Source organism: Mus caroli, chromosome 15 (genome assembly GCF_900094665.2).
Source record: "Mus caroli chromosome 15, CAROLI_EIJ_v1.1, whole genome shotgun sequence".
Taxonomy (NCBI): domain Eukaryota; kingdom Metazoa; phylum Chordata; class Mammalia; order Rodentia; family Muridae; genus Mus; species Mus caroli.
The window spans coordinates 75812716-75829118 of NC_034584.1; the positions used below are offsets into that span (position 1 = coordinate 75812716).

General features: G+C 48.9%; 1 protein-coding gene across 2 annotated transcripts in view; it reads left to right on the forward strand.

Moving 5' to 3' along the window:
* The first annotated feature begins 246 nt into the window (after positions 1 to 246).
* The window catches only part of Tef (TEF transcription factor, PAR bZIP family member), a 25036-nt gene continuing 8879 nt past the window's right edge, over positions 247 to 16403 (forward strand). The window contains exons 1-2 of one of the 2 annotated variants that reach the window (XM_021182766.1): positions 247 to 712; positions 12917 to 13234. In XM_021182766.1, coding sequence (XP_021038425.1) covers positions 610 to 712; positions 12917 to 13234 — 421 coding nt within the window. In that variant the 5' untranslated portion in view covers positions 247 to 609. Of the gene's footprint in view, positions 713 to 9378; positions 9681 to 12916; positions 13235 to 16403 lie in introns of those variants that run through there. The other variant, XM_021182765.2, reaches the window with a different exon arrangement.

Below are 16403 nucleotides of genomic sequence, written 5' to 3' on the forward strand. Positions count from 1 at the left end.
ACATGGCACATATACATTCAAACATACCCAAGCTCCCACATGAACCGAATGCATGGTGCTATTACAGCATCTTTTGTGCTCGGGTGCCTGGGATGCTGGTCTAGTCTATCATCCTTTCTTCCGGCTCCCTCTGATTCCAGCCCAGGTTGATTTGCACCGTGTGCTCTGCTCTCTACTGAGCCTGGGCCTCCAGGCCTCCCCCACCCCTCAGCTCCCTGTATGTGCCTGTGCTCACTTGCTGTGGGCGTGGAGCTCTTCTCACCGTTCTCATCTGGCAGCCCTGGTTATGGCTCCCAGACTGGGGGAGAACTTCCCTTTGCAAAGTTAGATAACAGGCCGGGTTCTCTGTCAGAGGATTGGCGCTGTGGCTCCACGTGCTGCAGCTGGCACAAGGCCAGGTCCGCCCTGCCAAGCAGCGAGAAGGGAAGGCCTGGCTGCTGCCGTAGCTGGCAGGTGGCCGAGCTGGGGGTGGACAGGCGGGCTGGGCTGGGGCTGCCCATTGGCTGCCTCAGGCTCACACCCCGCCTGCCTCCCTAGCCTGTGGCTCCCCAGCAGCCCCTGCCTCTCCAGCTGCTTCTAAACTCCGGAGCAAGCACCTCCTGCTGGGCCATGTCGAGCTGCAACCAGATTGGAGTGGCCCCTGCCATGGACATGCCTGAGGTCCTCAAGTCCCTGCTGGAGCATTCTTTGCCTTGGTCAGAGAAGAAGGCAGGTAGGAACACAAGTAGTCTATACTGGCAAGGTGCCTAGGGGATGGAAGCAGGCACAGGGACAGTAGCAAGATGGGCAGGAAGGGCTGCAATGCAGAGAAGGACCCCAGGATGTATGTGGGTGCCACACCAACTCTTGGGCTGCCCCTGTGCCTGCTGGCTTTGGGTGCCAGGGCCAGCGTGCAGCTACTGACAGGTGCTGTGCTCACGTGGGGCAAGGATGGACTACAGTGCCTGAAGGAGTCCAACTGGAAGCTGATTGCTTCTTAAGCTCCCTCCCTCTGCACGTTGGGGGTGAGCAGAGGAGTGGCAGGGCCCGTGCATTTGAGGAGAGGAGGCTTTCTGCTCACCATTTGCTCGCTGCTGGAGGGCTTAACTCATGGATGGGATAGAAGCTGGTTATGTAACAGGACCACAAGCCCCACGTTCCTAGGATACCACAGGCAACCCTGGGGCTAGGGACAAGCAGAAGAGCAGAGTGAGTGACAGAGGGTGTGGAGGGGGTGGCTTGGGGAGCCAGTGCCAGGTACCTTACAAGTCTTTCCTGGAAAAGTTAAGTGCTTTGGGGAGTTGAGGAATTAATGTAGGGTACTCTCTCCTGATATTTATGTCGCCAAATCTCCCTGGCTCAACCAGTTCTTACTACCTTTATCAAAAACTTTCCTGCTGTACTGGGGATCGAACCCAGGCCTTTTGAATGCTAAGCACAAGCTTTGCTATCTAGAGCTCTGTGCACCAGTCCCACCACATTGCTTTTAGAGGAGACCACCTGTCTGTGCTGTCAGGGGTGATAGGAGGTCAGGGTGTTCTTTTGGGACCTTTTTCAGGCATCTGCCTCATTCTGTTCTGGCATCTGATATATCTCATCATCACGGTGCCCCCGCCCCCCACTGCACCTCCCCACCAGACTTCTTCCTGCAAGTCTCTCCAAACCTAAGAGCCAAAAGGACAGCCTCTGCATTCCTTTCAGCCTCTAGAGCCAGGAATGGGCTTAATTTTGTTAGATCTGGGGAGGCAGAACAGCAGGCTTTGATCCTGGGAAATGTTGTCTGAGATAGTGGGTTTCCACAAAGCTCATGGCAGGGTCCTCCAAGGCCTTTTATGGATCTCTGGACCCAGTCCCTTTAGACCACAGTCTGGGGCTTCTAATACTGAGGCATTTACATGCCCTCCTGGTGTTCCTGTGTCTAATAGCACAAAGGAAGTCAGCTGCTCAGCAGGAGAAGCCCGTGTCTACATCCCTGGGAAAGACCCCTGACAAATAGATGAGCCTCAGCTAGGGTCCATACCCACAAGCAGGCAGAGAGTTTTCTGCCATCTCTGGGTGGCAGAGTCTCCATAATGTAAAGTAGAGCCGTTCCAGTCCTGCAGGTGCTAGGGAAGATGATGCAGCAACCTCATGACCCCACCCAGCTGTCCCAAGATACCTGCTGCATCGCAGACATGGTCAGCTCCAGATGCAAAGGGGTTGACTCGGAGCACTGCTCTGTACATGAGACTAACAATGCTTTGAAATGTGGTAGCAACTATTGGTCACTGGCTCCTAGATGGTGTGCAGAGCCCTGTGAAGGCTAAAATTCCCCATCCCTCATAGGAGGGCAGCACCTAGGGCCCAGCACTTAGGGGAGTTGCCCAAGGTTTCAGGCAGAGCTTTGCCAATACTGAGTAATCCTCTGCCTGAGGATTAGTTAGCCCAGTATAGCTGGGTCTAAGGCCTGAGTCTTGGACAGCCTGTCACTCCATGTGGCACTTCATTGAAAATCAGAACAAGCCATCCCACAAGACTGACAGCAGCTGTGGCTAACTTGGAAAAAATCTGAGGGGAAAGTGGTGGAGGAGCCAACTATGTCACAAAGCCTCCACTCATATTACTACTCCCTACCTACAGTCATAACTCCCCAAAGCTCCCAGACCTTCCAAAGCACTTAATGTCTGCTGAGCAAGTGCACACCCACCACACTGCGCTAGAAGACTCAGCAGTCCTCTGTCAAGTACAAGTTCCTGTTGTGGTTTTTTGTTTGTTTGTTTGTTTTCCTGCCCATTTCCCACTGCTCTGCCCTTCGTCTCCATGTAAGAGGTGGGCTTCTCTTGGAAGATTCTGCAGAATCCTTACTTTCCCTTCTCTTCCCCTAGCCCAGATACTCGGCAGCACAGCCAAGTCACATGCTGGGTGTAGCTAAGTTCCAGCAGGAAGGAATTTCAGAAGAGAGCAATGCAGAGTGTGAGAAATTCCAGGTGTGCCCTCCAGAATGTTCTCCCACTGATGTGTGCTGTTTTCTAGTTCAAAGACACGTCCCAGGATCCATGTGGAGCTCCTCTGGCAGCTCCAGGGCCTGCTGCAGCCTACACAAACTTCTGCCTCTCTCTGGTCCCCAAGTAGATTCCTGATCAGTGCTGACCAGACTTGAGACTCCCTTGGCTTTCTGGTGGCTCTTACTCTGAACCATAATGCACCCAGCTTCCCTATTCTATTTTGCAATCTCTGACTCAGTTTCTCACCTCCGACTCTGAGCCTAGAAAACTCAGGCTTCCTGTTTCTCCTCTTGCACTTTCCCCAAAGATTCGCTTTCAGTATTCACCCCATCTCCTGCTGTGTTCTTCTTCAGCTTCTTGAAAGATCTTGACATCTACTTCTCTCATCCACAGGACCTTGACTGTGCTCAGTGGCACCCCATCTACCTTTCTGTCTTCTCCACTTATCCAGGCCTCCACTTACAGGAACCTGACATGCTCTAGAGTCAAACTTGGCAAGAAGGGGCACTTCTGGACAAGGCCATAAGAAGCAAAGCCTTAACATCAGGGTCAGGAGGTGATCTCTGATTCTGCTGCCCAGTGAGCAGTCTAGTCTTTTTAAGGAAGATGAGAAATGCCTATGCGGCTGGCTCCTTGCCAGGACTAAATGAGCTGTCCCACATGAAGTGTTTTCAACTGTGACATATCATACGGCTCTCTGTCAAAGGCTGAGAACAGCATGGCTTGGTTCCCGCTCTTTCTACCTATAATCTGACCCTTGTTTCCTTCCTGCTTACATTGGCAACTTGACCCTCATTTCCTTATGTTTAAGAACTGGCTGTTATGAGACTGTTTCCTTGGAAGTGCGTGGTGAGACTCCTGGGGCATGATTCCATCAACCCTGCACCAAACCAAACAACTCTGCTATAGTACAATAGGCAGAATCTTACTGTTATTTGCTGGGCTACAACAAAAGGGGAGAGGGGAAGGGGCTCACTCCAGTCCTCTTGGTAAACTGAAGAGGCACAGGGTGGACTCCATGCAGCCTGGGCTGACCCAAACTTGGTCTTATAAGGCCTGTATGAGGACACACATAGCCTGAGAAACCAGAGAAAGCATGGCACTTGCTGAGGGGGAAGGAAATGACACAGGGCCTTCTACAAACTGGATATACTGCATAATTTACTCCTCATTCCAGCCTGCTAAGTGGTATATCTCCTCCATTCTTTCAGTGAAAGATGAACTCAGAGAGCTTTGCTGCCTCGGCAGATAGGTGGAATGGTCCCTTTCCTTTCCTTCTACCTTAGGCCAGGACTTTGTTCTCTGTCACACCCTACCCCCATTAGAAACATGAAAAATTCATCTTCATCAAGTGCCAGACACTGATGGCAGTGTCAAGAGGCATCCCTTCCAGGTGGCTTTGTATGTGGCCAGATCCCAAGTAAGGCTCTTAAATGACCTGAGTCTCTCAGCCAACCATTCCTACATCACTGTGTGCAGCATCATTGTAAGGGATGGTTTTCCATTCTACAATGAGAAACACTGATGATCCAGAACGGGAGAGCCACAATGTCAATGATATCACCCAGCTTCTGCTTCCAGGCTCATGCCTATCCGCAGAATTCCCTGGTCTCTGAAACCATGTGGTATTTCTTGGTCATCTAATTATCATTATAGCCTATTGAGCATTTGCTATGCTTGTGGCTCAGGCGTGGATGAGAGAAACACTGTCCTTGCTTAACTAGAATTGGCAACCTAGTGAGGAAAGAAAGCAATTATTAGTCCAGCTGGCCTTTCCAAGGGGAGACACTTAAGCTAAAACCCAGAAAGTGAGGCAGAGCTAACTATATGAAGAACCTTCAGGGTGTAGGGAAAGTACCTCAAAGGCCCTACCCCTTGTCTGCAGAACAAAAGGCCATTGGTGCTACAGAAGGTGATCCATGGCGAAGAGTGTGCATGTAGTGTGGCTGCAAAGGTCCCAGGGATAAGACCTCAGTAGTTGGGCCCTATAGCCTGCACCTATTTCTGTATCACCAACAGAACTTCAGCTAGGGAAACCAAGCTGTCAGGTGGTGTCAAACATTGACCAGGCCGCCTGTGGTGGGGGAAGGTTGTTCTCCATAATCATGGTACTGTTGGGGCAGACTCTTGAGAGTACTGAAGGGAGAGTCAAGAATTTAAAAAGAGACCCCACCCACCACTTCTACCCTAGAACACATTCAGACCACAGTACAAAGCACAGAGCCACAGTTTCCTAGCCACAGGTATGTGGGCTACAAAAGAGAGTTAGATGCTGGCAAGGCTGGTGCTGGGGACTTGCCAAAGAATGGCTAGTGCTTGTTCTTCCAGATTCCACCGTAAATCAAACACATGACTGCTAGTTCATATTAATAACACTCTAAATGTATAAGACTTGGCTCTAAAAAGTTTTAACCTTCTTACCAACACCAAACAGAGAAAGCAAGCCAACAAGTATTTATTGCTACTCTGAACAAAGCATTGTACTTGCCAGCCTTTAGTATTGGGACACCAAGTGTTGTCTTTCTAGAACTCAGTAGAAGCCTTAACAGTAGCCTGCTTTTGCACATCCCAGGATCCTGTACCACTGTCAGTCCTTCTAGATGCTAAGTGGTCAAGATCACTGTGGGGTCCAGGCTAATGAAAATCACTTGCTCAGCATATACTTCATTCAATAGACGATCTAACTTGGGTTGGTCAGCAGGTTTCTGGCTAAAAAGAACATAACCTAAAACCCTTCCTGTCCTGGTAAATAATATTTCTCACCCCATTCTGGCTCTGGTTTAGACTCTATACCCTATTCTTATCATCATACACAAAACAACTCCTGAACCAAGACATCCTGACTGCAAGGAAGAGGCTGAGTGGATGCCCACCCATCCATCTCACATATCACATAGATGGGTACCTGCCAGTGCCTAGCACAGACCATCTCCATGGCCCCTATTCAGGAGGAGTCTCCATCTGCTTCCTAGAGGAAAATGAGTGAGGCGCAGAAGCCATTTGTACAGTGCTATAAGCAGGTCATTGGCTGAGAGGAAGGATTCCTCTCAAGGCCCGAGTCCCAGCTGTTCCAGACATCCTGAGGCAGGCATTGTACTGAAAAACTATTATTGGGCTGGCACGGCAATGCCTTTAATCCCAGCACTTGAGAGGCATGGGTAGGTGGATCTTTGTGAGTCTGAGGATAGCCTGGTCTACAAATAGTGAATCCCAGGCCAGTGAAGAGCTACACAATGAGATTCTGTCTCAAACCCACCCTCTCTAAAAACAAAAACAAACTCACTATAATTGACTAGCTGATGGCTCAATGGGACAAAACATTTGCCGCTATCCTTGGCAATCTAATTCCTTGGAACGATGGTAAAGGAGAACAGACTTCCAAGAGTTATCCTCTAGCCTCCAAACGTTTCCTATGACATGCGTGTGCACACATATGCGAGCACTAAGTAAGTGATTAATTCAAAGCTATTATTAGAGGCTAGGGATGTACCTCAGTTAGTAGACTGCATGCCTAGCATGCACAGAGCCTGGGTTTGATCTCCTGAACTCCATAAATTGGTGCTGGCAGAAGGACATATATTCAAAGCCATCCTCAACTACATATCAAGTTCAAAGCCAACCTGGGATCCATGAGACTCTATCTCAATCAAACAAACAAACAAAAAAACTCAAAAAAATTATTGATACAAAATAGTGTGCTGCCACATCCTACTTTTCTTTCTTTAAAGACAGGGTCTCACTATGTAGCCTTGGTTGTCCTGGAACTCACTCTGTAGACCAGACTGGCCTGGAACACATAGAGATCTACCTGCCTCTGCCTCTACCTCCAAAGTGCTGGGACTAAAAGTGTGCACCATCACACCCAGCTGCCACATACTTCTAAAGTTTAACCAGGTACTAACATGTTCCTGTGAGGGAGTCTATTTCTTTACAGGGCTTTCACACTACGGCAATTAGCAAACTACTTCTCATAGCACTTACTCCTCTACTCTGTCACAGCTGTCACCATAGCAATGACAGGAGACAACAGCAGAAAAGGCAGCTGGGGTTCTTGAGGTCAGCTGGAGAAAGAAACGTCCCTTGCCTTCAGGGTGGCGTGGATTGCTGCAATCCCCCACAGTTTGCAAAGAAGCACTAGAGGGAATATTCCTGTCATGCTCCTTCAGGAACACTCACCTTTTGATTATCCAGGGGAAACTCAAGTGTCTCTAGACAAGAGGCTCAAAGCTACATCAGTTTCTGAAGCCTAGGCCTGTTACCTTCCTGCATCCTAGTCACCTGCTTAGGTAAGCTGCTCCAGGTTGGTGACCCATCATCCATTTGTGGGGACTATTGCTCAAAAGAGAGGGGGAGGGTAAGGATAGGGGAAAGAGGGGGAAGGAGATGGAGAGAAAGAGCAGGAGTGATAATTTTCACTTCTCCCCATGTGTCATCTTCCTTACAGACAGGCGAGACGTGCTCTTACCTTACCAATCCTCCTCTGCTACCCTAGGAATTGTTCTCCTTCTCAACAGTATAAGAGTTAGCCATGAAAATGGACATTTCAGTCTAGTCTAGACAGTTCCTCTAGAACCAAACCACAGGGAGATTTCTACTTCTTTTAAAAAAATATTATGTTACATTCATGTGTGCGAGAGGAATTATTGTGTTCATGGAGGTCTGAAGACAATTTTTGATTTAGTCCCTCCTGCCATCACATGGTATGCAGAGATTGAACTCTGGTTGTCAGACTTTACCCCATGAGCCATCTTGCTCATCCAGCTTTTCTTTTCTAGAGTTTCATATGTTGCTTCATTTTCTTGGAGTCACTCTTTCAGATTTACTGCTAAAAACCTCTAGGTGAGTTTCTCCTAAAGATATCCTAGATGCATAAAATTCCTCCTAACAGTTCTGCAACGCCTGGCTTTTCTGTGCAGTTTCCTTTCTCCACACTGGATTTATAGCCACCAATTTTGATTAAATTAGGAAAGATATTTGCATGGGAACACCGTAGGCTAAATCCTGCTTTCTCCCCATTTGACAAAAAGAAGAACAGACTGGAGAAATGGAACAATGGGCTGGAGGATTCAGGTTCAGAAAACGATCAACATCACAAAATCTTGTATTTTAGATTCACAGACCATCACTCTATTCCTAAGGCTACCCAACGTCCTTTAGACGCTTCCTTTGGGCTTACTCAGCTAAATTTCTTTTTCCTCAATTCTGATTCCATGCGCTTCTAGTTGTCTGTTGTGGTGTTCTGTAACTACCGCATGAACCACAGGCTGCCTTTCCGCCAGACTCAGCTCCTCCTTCGGAGGCAGGGAGCCATGGGAGGGACAGAGTATAAACAAGCCAAGTCCCTGCCCCTTTGGGAGCTTAATCCCAGAGCGTCTAGTATTGTCTGGGCTTGAAGCCGAGTATGACTTGTACTGCAAAGAGGTACAAAGTTCTGCGAGCCATCTTGAAGGTTTGCACACCCCTTCACGGCTCACAGGTTTCCTAAGGAACCCAGAAACTATGTTTTGTTTTGCTTTTGACTCTAGTTCAATGTTGAATTTTTAAGACTGGGGAAATGGGCTCCAGTGGAGCAACCGGATAATTCCCAAGGTCACAAGCGAGCAGCGAGTAGTACGGAAGTCTGTCCCGACCCTGGTTCGTGGATAGGTTTCAAGAATGCGCTCTCCGAATTAGTGTTTATTCTGCAACCACGCCCGCTCCCAATCCCTAAATCAGTGGGCAACCTGACACCCGCTCGAGCAGCAGAGCTTGGGACCCGCCGCTAACCTCGCGCGGAGCGTGGGAGGAGCGTTGGCTGGCTACCCTCGTCCCAGTCCCCTTACCCCCGGGCAGAGTCCGCCAAACAACACAACAGGCCAGCCCTGGCCAGGTCTAGGCCAGAACCAGCCCCGCCCCTCTCCGCCCCTCTCCGCCCCTCCCCGCCCCTCCGCGCCGCAGCCGCACGTGCAGAGCCTCGTGCAATCGCGCCGGCCCCGCCCCTTTGCCCCATTGGCTGCCGCAAGCCTTTCCCTCACTGCCCCGCCCCGCGAGGCTCAGCTCTGCTGCCGCTCCACGTGACCCTCGGGGCTGGGCCGTCGCGCCCCGCTACGCCTTCCTCTGAGGTGGCTTCTCCCAGGGAAGGAGGAAAAGGAGGCTGCGATGAGCTGGGAGGAAACCTGTAGTCACGAAAGTGGTGGCGAAAGGGACGCGACTGATCAAAAAAGAACAGAGGGGCTCTGCAAAAGGCCCCGACGCTCCGGGGCAGGCGGAGCGATACTCCTCACCTGGCCCAGCACGTGTCTACATCGTTTGGTTCCCACAGCCAATCCTAGCCTGAAGAGCTGTGCCCGCCCTTACGCAGCGCGCACCAATCGGAAGGCACGCTCCGGGACCGCTGGCCTGGCCTTATGAATAATGAATGAGACGGAACCAGTCCGCGGGAGGGGTGCGGATGGAGAGAGGTGGGGGTGCAGTAGCGCGTCTGCGCAGTGCTGCCCGTGTCAGCAGCTGCGGCGGGTCGAGCCGCTCCGGCCCGTCTCGGGGTGCGGGCGGGGGAGGCGAGGCGCACGAGTGGGGCGCAGGGCACGATGTCCGACGCGGGCGGCGGGAAGAAGCCGCCTGTGGAGCCTCAGGCGGGGCCCGGCCCGGGGCGTGCAGCTGGAGAACGGGGCCTGTCGGGCTCCTTCCCTCTGGTCCTGAAGAAGCTGATGGAGAACCCCCCGCGCGAGACGCGCCTCGGTGAGGGGGGGGGGGGCTCGCGCGTGTCTGGGGGCGGGGTTTCTGTAAAGGCGGGGCCTTGTGGGGGCGGGCCGGCCCGGGCCCGGTCAGAGGTCAGGGTGAAGCGGTCCAGTGGAGTGGTGTTATGCGGGCCCCGGGGATGACTAGGGGCCTGCTGGACTAGGCCTCTAGCCCAGAGAGAAAGTCAGGGGATGATCTGGAAAGGACAGGTCAACAGAACTTTGCAAGGAAGCAGCCACTTAGAGGGGGCTCCAGCGGGGCCGCCTGCATCCAAATCTCGAGGATGCTGCTTGCCTTCAAATGCGGGTTCCTGGGCCTCACCTAGTCTGCGGATCTTGAGACAGAGCGTGTATTTTAAGAAACACTCCACTGCACCCTCGTGGGTGCAGAGTTCACCACCAAAGTTTGAGAGGCCCTGATCAGTATAGCAGATGGCCTTTGTATGTCTTTGGTCTGTCCTGGAGGAAGACGATTCCTCCTCTATACGAGTGGACAGTGAGCAGGTCCACGGTGGTGCTTTACTGGAAATGCATCCCTGGGAGGTGCGGATGGAGGAGGCAATTTGAGATGAGGGTCAGTAGTGTCTCCCAGTTGTTTTTAAATCAAAGCCTGATTTAAAAAAAAAAAAAATTAAGGGAATGAAGGCTGGGTAAAGTAGGGCTATGATGAGGGTTAGAATGTGGCCACTCAGGTCCTTCTCCTGGTTGATTGTTGGGAATCACAATAGCAGGACCTGGCTTCATCGAATTGTCCAGGCCACAAGGGTCCCTGGGGCCTGGTGTGGAAAGCAGACTTGGCCTGGGTATTTGACCTGGAAGACAGCAGGACTGCCACCTATTGTGGGGTTTTAGGTCCATTGATGTGTGCTTTCAGTCAGAGATCTTCAGATTTTCAAGAGCTCAACCTAATTAGGGTATCTGGGAAGGAGTTGGCTGTTTGTGGATTGCTTGTACCAGGGATCTCATTTCCCTTTCTAAAATGCCGTTTTTTTTTTTTTTTTCTTTCCTTGGGTGTCTTCCGGGGCTGCTGTGCTTATGGTTGTCCCTGTTACGTTATAAATAGCTTCTGCTCATCAGGTGAGGCTAGATTCTCTCCTCCTGCCTCAGGACCTCATGTGCACAAATGCTTTTGTTTGTATGAAGGTGATGACTTGATCCAGATCTGAGTGAGTGTAAGACAAACTGCAAGGGCTGGTGCTCACATCTGGCAGCTCTTGCCTAAGCTTACCAGAGAGGAGCAGGCCACACTGGGGTTATGCTTTGCATTCGCACACGCTCACAAAGCGTTTGGACATAGTCTTACCTTGTTTGGGTTGTTATCTCTCCACTTGTAGGTGAGGAAAGTTGAGACTCCTGAGAGGCATAGATGGTTTCTCAAGGTCACATGGGTGGGCCTTCTGGCTCTTGGTTTGGTGTTCTTTCTGTTGTATGAAAGTGACAAACCACTGGTGTCAGTCCCTGTGATTTAAGTCCTGGACACGTCGGTCATTTACCTTTTGAAATTAATTTAAATCTTGACCTTACAAACACTGGATTGTGATAGCCTGACTGATTGTAGTGGTGCTTATTTGCAGTCTCAGCACTGGAGAGGTAGAGGCAGGGGGACCACTAGTTCAAGGTCATCCTCTGATGCACATCAAGTTTAAAGTCACCCTAGATTTCATGACCCTATCTCAGAAAATCAGAAAAAAAAATGTTTTAATTGCTTTAGTCAGGCACAATGAGGAACTTCCTGTTGCTTGTCCTCCTGTCAAGCTGCTTTTTATCTCCTGCTTCTCTTACCTTTTTTTGATCCCAAGTGACCCCAGCTGACTGGTCCAGTCGTCTCTGAACAGAATGTGAACTCAGAAAGATAGGCAGGGAGGCCATCTGGCCCACCCAGCCCACAGGCTGGGAGTTTTGTTGCCTCCCAGTTGTTTTTAAATCAAAGCCTGGTTTTTAAAAATTAAATTAAAAAGGCAGCCATAAGAATTGATGTTAAATCATATTACAAGCTATGAGCAAGTTGTGCTTATGAGAATCTCCACCTCACGGGGTCTGGTCATTGTTCTTGGACTAATGGCTCCCTTTTGGCTGTCTGCTCTTGGGACCCAAGCATGGCTGGTTTTCCTCCAACATAATAATATTTGATCTCTCTCTTTTTTTTTTTACTTCTAAATACAGAGTTCAAAGTTGTCTCCTTCAATTTTGAAAACCTATTATGAACGTGTCATGATCATCTCCCACTTCTCTGATGAGCCTCCTTCTCACTCTGATTGCCTTCTTGTCTTGTCACATTTCTCTGTATTTTTTTTCTTAATTGCCCTCTCTTAGATATCCATGTGCATAACCTTTTGACTAAGACATGGGGGATTTGGTCTTCACTAATTGATTAGCTTTGCTTTGACTAGAAACAGTTTTTCTTCTTCAGCTCTTCCCTTCTCCATCCTCCCCTGAAACCTGCCTCCAGTCTTTTCTGCTTACTCAGGGATAAAGCCTTCAGAACTGGTTGCTCTGAGAAGAGCTCCAGAGCCTCTCATTGCAGTCACCTGAAGCCAATCTGTCTGAAAGTCCAGTGTTCCCACAGCCATTGCTTAGCCTCTTTGTTGGCCTCTGAAATCTGGAACTGAATGCAACACAGTCCGTGCCCTCAGTGAGCTCAGAGCAATAAAGAATGTGTACTGTGTACATGTACTTGGTAATAGTCATTTTCACATGCTGTCTCTGTTCTTCACAGAATAGGTGACAGTTAAACACACCAAGACTCAGGTTAAGTAACACGGATCTGGTCACATGTCCCACAGCTAGTGGGTAGCAGCCCTGGGTTGCTATGGAGAAACCTAACTGCAGGGGAAAGGACGGGGGAACCTAGAAGTTATTGGCGTGAGGATCTCAGCCCTTTCCATACTAAGATATCAGTGAAGGTCAGAAGCACCACTTCCTCTTAGCCTCTCCTGTAGATGCTGGCCCACAGTCTATTTTGTATTAACTCTGGGGCCACCTCATGCCTCAGAATATGCAGCTAGCATTTCACAAAGGCCAGACGCAGAAGAGAATGTAGTACCACTCCCTAAGGAGACCAGCCTGCTTAGTTCATCAAGGTACAGTGAGAAGACAGGATGTGCTCTTGAAACATACATGTAGGGTTTGGATGGAAACAGGCCTCTGAGGAAGGTAGGTCTTCCCCAAGGCTCACTGTCCCCAGCATGGGATAAGTTACTCTCCTGTGTAGTGTCTCATCATAGGTTTTGTTTGCAGATAAGGAAAAGGGGAAGGAAAAGCTGGAGGAAGACGAGTCAGCAGCAGCCAGTACCATGGCCGTCTCTGCCTCCCTCATGCCACCCATCTGGGACAAGACCATCCCCTACGATGGCGAGTCCTTCCACCTCGAGTACATGGACCTGGATGAGTTCCTGCTGGAGAACGGCATCCCTGCCAGCCCCACCCACCTGGCACAGAACCTGCTGCTGCCTGTGGCAGAGCTTGAAGGAAAGGAGTCTGCCAGCTCTTCCACGGCATCGCCACCATCTTCCTCTACTGCCATCTTTCAGCCCTCGGAAACCGTGTCCAGCACAGGTTGGTGACACGCCTCTGGGAAGGCCCACCTGTCTCAGCTAAGGTGCCCATCCATCTGAGTCCCGCTGTCCACTCTCTTGTGTGCCCCTTTTCTGAAGCAGGTCCTGGTGGGCTGCAGACTAGAGGAACCCTCTGTTCCCCACTCTTGAGTACTGTCTATAAGGCTGGGGATAAAACAGTCACCATGGCAGCAGTCTTCGTTTGTTGGGGCACTGCTGAGGATGCGGAATGAGTGCCCAGGCTGTAGCTCTGCTGGAGAAATCCTATTTTGCATTTGATGCTGTATTTTGGCCACAGATTCTTGGGAGGTTTAGGCAGCACTACTACAGAGCACTGTTACTGTCATTCTGACTGTACGTGCTAACATTTACTTAGGACTTAGTCTATTTCCACCTTTAACAAAAAGCCATCAATACAATCTTACAAGATTAGATGAGGACACTGAGGCACAGAGAAGGAAGAAACTCACCCAAGTCACCCAGCTGAAAGGTATTGATGTAGCATTTGAACCCAAGACACTCATCTGCACAGGCAGGTACTGCTCAGGCACTAGCACAAATGATATTCCCACTGCTTTAAAACAAAACAAAAACAAAGTCCTTCAGGATCTAAAGACTGTTTTGGCTTGGGGGTTGTTTTTTTGCTTTTTTGTTTGTTTGGTTTTGGTTTTGGTTTATTTGCTTTCATATCTGAACATAAACCCACTGGGAAGGTTTCTCTCCCTGTTCAGAAGCCATGCAGAGTTTCTGTAGTCTTCGAGACAGGATGGCAGGTATCTTCTGGGACCCACACCACCAAGCTCTCATGGTATGTTTCTGTTTAACTTTTCAAAAGGGAAATTTTTCAAATAAAATATAGAAAGTAAGAAGTTGGAGTGTATATCACTGGTAGAGCATTTTACTATGTATCTGAAATATCCTTTTAGATTTATTATTTTTGATTATGGGGGGCTAACACATGGATGCTGGGAACTGAACTCAGGTTTACTACAAAAGCAGCACATGGTTTTAGCCACTGTATCTCTGCAGCCCCAATACATCTGTAATCCTTGTTACACAGAAGGCTGAGGCAGGAGGATCACAAGTTCAAAGCTAGTCTAAATAACACAGTGAGACCCTGTCTCAAAAAAAAAAAAAAGACTGGCGATGTAATTCAGTGGCTGTGGGCTTGCCTAGCAGGCACAGAACCTTGGGTTCTAGACTGGAAAGATGGCTCTGCACTTAAGAGTGTTGGTTGCTCTTCCAGAAGACCCGGGTTTGGATTCCCAGCACGTGGTGGCTTACAACTATCTGTAACTATCCAGTTCCAGGACATCTAACACCCACTTCTGGCCTCTTTGGGTAACAGGTATGCATGTGGTATACAGACAAACATGCATAGATACAAAATAAATATTTTTTTAAAAGCCTTGCTTGGGTTTCTTTCTCAGCACTGCAAAATAAATTTTAATTAAATAAAAATTAAAGACAAAGGAAATGGTTTGGAGAAATGGCTCAGCCATTAAGATCACTTAGTGTTCCTATAGAGGACCTGAGTTTGGTTCCCAACACCCACATTGTATCTCACAACCATTTATAACACCAGTTCCAAAGGATTCAACAGTCATGCACGTGGTGTACGCACATGCATGGAAATAGAACATTCATACATATGAAGTAAATAAACCGAAAGAAAAAACAGACGTGGCTTAGTAGTAAGTCAGTAAATCAGTAGACAGTTCAGACCCCTAGCACCTGTGGGCGTGGCACTGCGGGGGCCAGACACTGCCAGGCTGTAGAGACAACTCAGGCTCTGTGAGAGACCCTATCTCAAAAAGTAAGAAATAGTGAACTGGCAAGATAGCTCAGCAGAAAAAGGAATTTTCCATGAAGTTTGATAGGATGGTGGGACTCAAACTTGGGTCCACTGTATGTATAGTAAGGACAGCTGAGCCCCAGGACCCACACAGTGGGAGGAGAGAAACTTAGCTCTTGTAAGTTGTCCTCTGGCCTTCAAACATGCTGCATGATATGTGTGCAGATGCACACACCTAGAAAAAAAAGGAGTGAAAGGTTAAAAAAGGTAGAGTGATTGAGAAAGACGCCCAGCATTAAACTCTGGCCCTGACATGGACACGCACTCGTGTAGACACATTAAACAATGTTTAAACACTTTACACGTGGAATTGATAGTACATCACAGAGACCTGCCTGCCTCTGTCCCCAAGAACTGGTAATAAAGGCATGTGGCACTATACTCAGTCCATATCCGTGTACAGCTCAGTGGATCCTCACAGGGTGAACCACCCACGTCAGTACTGTCCAAATCAGGATGCAGAACTGTGTTGGTATCCATGATGTGCCTGTGACTCTGGGCAGTTGGCTTCTCAAAGGTAATCCCAGTTTTTATCACCATAGAATACATTTGTTAATATCTGAGCTTCTTCTCAATACAACTGTCCTCTGTTTTGTTTTTAAATACTACAAGTGGGTTCTCAGTACTTAGGAAGCAGTGAGAGAAGATTGTCACAACTTAAGGCCAGCCTGGTTTATAAAATGAGTTCTAGGCCAGCCTGGACTACTAGACTGAATTCCAGGACAGCTGTCAGAGACCTGATCAGCAAGGGTCAGGGTCACCAAGATGGCTTATCAGCAGGGATGCTTGCCATCAAGTCTGAAGACGTTATGGGAGAGAACTGACTTCTACAAATTATCCTCTGACATCCATTCCTGTACAGTGTATGTGCATGAGCGCTCACACACACATACACAAATAAATGTTCCAAGTGTGAGCAGAGGATGCAATGCAATAGTCAAGTGTTTCCCTTGTATTTGGGGGGGGGGGTCCCAGGTTTAATTTCCAACACTATACATGTGCACACATAGTAATAATTATAATTGTAAATTCACTGCATCACTACCCTTACTTTTATAACTTTATGTAGTTTTATAATATACATATAAATTATGTGGGCATTTTATTGTCTTAATGGTAACAAAACATGCTGGGCATGGTGGCACACACTTTAATTCCAGCACTTGGGAGGCAAAAAGCAGGCAGATCTCTGTGAGCTTGAGGCTATCCTGGTCTACAGAGTGAGTTTTAGGACATACAGAGCTACACACTAGTGAGAACTTGTCTCAAAAGCTAAAATAGGGCTGGTGAGATGGCTCAGTGGGTAAGAGCACCC